The 4,802-nt window shown below is 46.7% G+C and overlaps 1 protein-coding gene across 1 annotated transcript; it reads right to left on the bottom strand.

The window, feature by feature from the left end:
* Positions 1–2,521: 2,521 nt before the first annotated feature.
* ZNRF4 (zinc and ring finger 4) lies at positions 2,522–3,514 on the bottom strand. The gene has a single exon (XM_075175175.1). It carries the CDS (start codon positions 3,512–3,514, stop codon positions 2,522–2,524), a length of 993 nt encoding a protein of 330 aa, XP_075031276.1.
* Between the last annotated feature and the right edge of the window lie 1,288 nt (positions 3,515–4,802).

Genomic DNA, 4,802 nt, shown 5'->3' with positions numbered 1-4,802 from the left:
GCACTCTGCAGCTGGATGACACCTTGGCTTTTTGTGTGATTACCCAGAATCATCTCGGGGTCTTGTTCAATCATTTCTCCATCATCAGTAGGATGCGAGACACTTGCTGTGGGAGACAGCAGCCTGGTTTTGGCCCACCATACCACCAGCTTGCTGAAAATACTGGCTCTTCAACCTGCTCCCTGCACGTTTGCAGCATCTGTGCTTTTTCAGACCTTGGTTGAGGGAGAATGAGGGCAGTGAGAGTGTGCTGCCGACATCGTTCCTTTTATTCCTTCCCTTTGAGGACCTGGGGTTGCCTATCTCAGTGGGGGCTATGGACCCAGGGGAGCTTTCAGGTCAGCTCCAGATGCTCAGCAGTGGATGAAGAAGACATTTGTGCAGCTTAGCTAAGCCAGTCCTGTCTTCTTCCAAGTTGCTGACAGAAGAGTTGCCTCCAGAAGGCAATTAAAGGCACCTAAATGAACTTCCTGCCGCTAATCACCATCCAAAGGACCTGTCTCCTTCCTCAGATGGAGACAACTGCCTTTGCCTTCTCAGGCACCCCAAGGGGCCTTGTTCTGCAATGGAAGTGATTTATGGCTCTCAGGAGGGTGCACACCCCGCAGAGGAGGGTAGTTTTTTTGTGAGCTGACTTAAAAATCATTTTTCTCCATTTGTTCCATAAATGAAATGAAACAGCTCCATCTGAGGACTTGCAGAAAGACTTGTTTCCATCAAGTCCTTGGAAATGCTGTCATGTTTCATTCCAGGTTTGAAACTTCTCCACTACCAAAAAAAAATTTGGAAACTGCAGTTTTCTCCCTTCCTCCCACCTGAAGCTGTCTGGGTTTCCCTGGAGCAGAAGTGATCAATTCAGGTCCAACTTGTCAATGGCCATCACATGTATTCATGTATCTTTTCCTAGCCCTTTCTAAGATATGGATATCTTAAAGATACTCAAGTAATCTAGGTGCTGTATTTCAAAAGTCACCAAGGCTTCTGTGTTGCAGAGATCATGCTTCTCAGTTCTGGAGCATGATGATTTCAGACAATATTTTCTAAACTCCTGGCCTTTTGAGTCTTAATGTAATCATTCAAAAGGAAAATACTCCACAGCATTAGTCTTATTTGCTGGCCGTTTTGTGTCATCTTGTTGCATGGTCCTAATAGAGTGATCTGATGACAGCCCACTTCTTGGATACTGCCCATAAGAAATAGGATGTTTTATATTTCTAGGAGAGCCTTTGATTTGGGAGTTTAGCCTTTGTACAGCTGTGCAGGTTTGACGTCTTGGTCACAGAATGTTAGAGCTGTTCACTTCCTTAATTTTTGGCATTTACTACAGAGGTTTTATGCCTTTCTTTTACGTGGGATCAAATGCTAATAGCAGTTTTGTGAGTGTTTCCAGCTCTGTATCCACAGATGCAGTTTGGGACTTGGCTGGCTGCCCCATCCACAGTGGGTGTTAGAGCCACCCGTACCAGCCTGGGGAGCTAGCACTGATTTCTACTCGTGCTCTCGCTTTAAGCAGAATTGGAAATGTATTTGGAGGCTGCCCAAATAATAAGACTATACCTGGCGTATCTAGAGAGGAGATGACGATCTGTTTGCATCATGTTAGTACATAAATCCAGCTCCCCTTAAGGTGCTTAGGCACATTTGGATAATGACCTGGAACAACCTAGGTAGCAGGTTACATGTACCTGTCACGTCAGCCTCTGTGAGCATGTGAGATTGCCAGCCAGCAGGCAAAAGCAGCCAATTACACCATGCTCAGAAGCGTTTCATTCGCTCTTTTCCATCTACCCAGGTCCACAAAGCGAATCCTGCTGTAAAGACCTCTACCTCCTGCTGGCATCACCTCCTGTCTGAAGAGATAGTGTTTAAAGTGCCCTTAATATCTGCAGCGCCGTTTTTCTGCCAGTGAAGGCCATGCTGTCCTCTGCAGTGGACTGTACTGAGCCACCCAACGTGTGGGGACAGTGCATGTCAGTGCGGTGGGTGACGAGGAGGTGCTGGGGGCTTGTGGGCTCTGTTTTTACTGCTGATGAGAGGGGAGTTGCCTCATCTTTATGCTTTAGTACCCCCTATTTTTTTTTCTCCTCTCTACTTGTCAGGCTAGGAAATGGTTCCTGCTGGCTGCAACGCACAGGGGACAGTTCTCACCCTTTCTGGGCACTCCCCTTGGGTAACACTGAAAAGCAAGATTCAGTATGTTTATGTATGTGCCTGTGTGTCCATGCACATGTATTTTGGAAGGGAATTGAGGAAGCATCCTAGCAGATGTAAACCAGCTCCCATACTAAATGTTCTTAAATCCCTGCTTCCCTCCTCCTTTTTGCTTCTCCCCTGTTGCTCTGGCTCAAGGAGTTTTTGATATTTCCAGCTGAGATTTCATGCCTTTCTTTCATTGTGGGGACCAGGGGAGGGGAGCCAAAACTGCAGTGTTAATTGCTTCCCAATAAAAGCTAGCCTGGAGCAAGAGCTGAAGGAAAGCACAGGGGAGATTTTCCTTGGTTTAATGATAACTTGTCACAGCTCAAATGGTGCTTTTCTCCAGTGCATCAAACCCTTCCCCTTCCACTGTGCTTGCATTATCTTTCTCTTCTTCAACATATTCATCTTCATGCCCTTCTCTCAATGCATTGTCTTCATGGTCCTGTTCCTCCTCGTTCACATCTTCACCAGCCTGCCCACAGGTGTTCACCCCCTGCTTGCAGAAGGGACATGTCTTCTTCCCAGGCTGGGTGTTGAACCAGGTGTCAATGCAGGCACTATGGTAAGCATGGGAACAGGACAGGATCTTCAGGCAATCCCCTTCCTTGTACTCTGCCATGCAGATCACACAGGTCTCGTATTTGTCTCCCTGCTGGTATGTGTGCAGCTTTATCTTGCAAGCCCTCTTGTACCAGCTTAAGCCAACCATAACTGAGATAGTGGCAATAATGACGTAGAATATGTCCCTGAAATCTTGCATGGTGAAAGTTTCCTGCAGCATTTTAGCGTTGTCTTGACAAGGACTCAAATAGTATTTGGGTGGTAGAAGTCTGATGTATGCCCTCTTCTCGCATTGCAAGGTCCTTTGCAAGTGGAGAGAGACCGACTGTCCAGTAAAGAGTGATGGTATTTTAATCGGCTGCTGGATTTCTTTGTCATCAGCCATCATGGTAATCAGTTGCTCTGAATCCACATTGTACACAACAGCGGTTTGGTATCCAGCCTGCTGGGCGTGAAGGACCTTCTTGACAAAAGAGCAGTCATACCCCTGTATGAGTGCAATATATATCTCGGAGGCATTTCTTAGTGCTGGAGGATTCTCTATTGCATGGCAAGCATTTGGTGGTATCACCCTCATTAAATACCCTGTCAGCCCTTCTGCCGGGAGTCGTGGCCCAAAGCATGCAGGCAGGGCTTTATAAGCAACGCACTTGGAGCTGTCATTGTAAGCCACATAACCAAAGACTTCCGCAAAAGCAGTGTTGTAGAAGGCAGTGGCGACCACAAAGTGAAGAAGTTGGAGCTGAAGATTCATGCTGAATGCAGCTGGGTAGCTCGGAATACAGATTTCCAGGCTGGTCCCAAAGGAAAAGTGTAAGAGACAGTCACAGAGGCACTATCCCACCCAGGTTTTATCACTATGGCATGACTTGGAGCCACAACAGGATGGAGATCAAAACCTGTTTCTGCCCTAGAGGCTTCTGCAGGTTTTCTGTAGGCTTCGAGGTTCCAGGATAGAACTTCTCTCTTTTGTGTCTCCAGCTGCTAAGCAACACCCTTACATCATCTCTACGGATCTGTGACATCACCCAGTGACTGTTTCCCAAGGCTGGGTCATGTAACATTACTGCCAACCTGCTTAAACTTCTCCCCTATTCCTTTTTGGTCTGTTCCACGCACATAGCTTCTAGTTTCATCTCCCTCTGGGTACCAATAGGATGCTGACTTCATTCTGCTAATGATGTGCAGGCAGGATAAATGAGCCTCCCCATCAGTTACGTGCCCATTGCAGATTGGAATGCTTCATGCTGGTGGCCAAAGCAATTCCTGGAAAACATGGCAGAGTGGAAACAAGCCATTAGCCTCTGTCTGCTGCTGGGGGGGCATGTGGCATCTTGGATTGGTCTGGTGAACACGCACTTTTTCCTTAAAATTGTGATCTTTGAACCAATACCAAGCCAAATAAATTGCTTAGGGTCAAAAGGGTTTCTGTCATTTCAAATAAGTCAATCAGTAACTGTCAGTCAAAATGGCAGCTAGCAGAATTTGGAAGTCTCTGTTTGCGTGTGTGGCCTCACTCTGCCATCACCCAAACTTCTGAGAGGGCAGATCCACCTTCAAGGTCCCTGAGTGAGCAGCTAGATTTGCTGAAGAGGCTGATAAACTTGGGCTCTTGCTGGGGCTGAGTTTGTTGGACTCCTGTCCTACCACAGTGAGAGTGGGTGGTGGATGAGCTTGGGAGAGCTACCATTTTGTATTGGGGCTTTTCACCTTATTTACTTTAAAACTTCAGCTGCTGGAAATCAAATGGCTGAAGAAAGACTTCAGCTTCTAGCTATAAAAACTGATTTAAAAATTATGGTTATGGTGAAAAAGCTGAAAAAGAAGGGGAAAGCATAAGGCACAAATGTTGTCCCTCCCTCCCAGACTGACAGCAGAAGCTCCCATCTTTCAGGCAATACCCAACTCATATGGCAACTGCTCAGTGCCCAGAGGAACATCAGCCTGATGGGGATGCAATAGCTCTCCTGGTTGCCAGAACGAACTGGGTCTGAATATGCAGTGAACCCAGGTCAGTTAGGAACCACAAATCCCTAAAAACT

This window comes from Calonectris borealis, chromosome 28 (assembly GCF_964195595.1).
Source record: "Calonectris borealis chromosome 28, bCalBor7.hap1.2, whole genome shotgun sequence".
NCBI lineage: Eukaryota > Metazoa > Chordata > Aves > Procellariiformes > Procellariidae > Calonectris > Calonectris borealis.
This window is presented reverse-complemented; position numbering and strand designations above follow the sequence as displayed.

Excerpts from the sequence above, each read along its gene's own strand:
- ZNRF4 (XM_075175175.1), bottom strand. The coding sequence starts at position 3,514 with ATGAATCTTCAGCTCCAACTTCTTCACTTTGTGGTCGCCACTGCCTTC.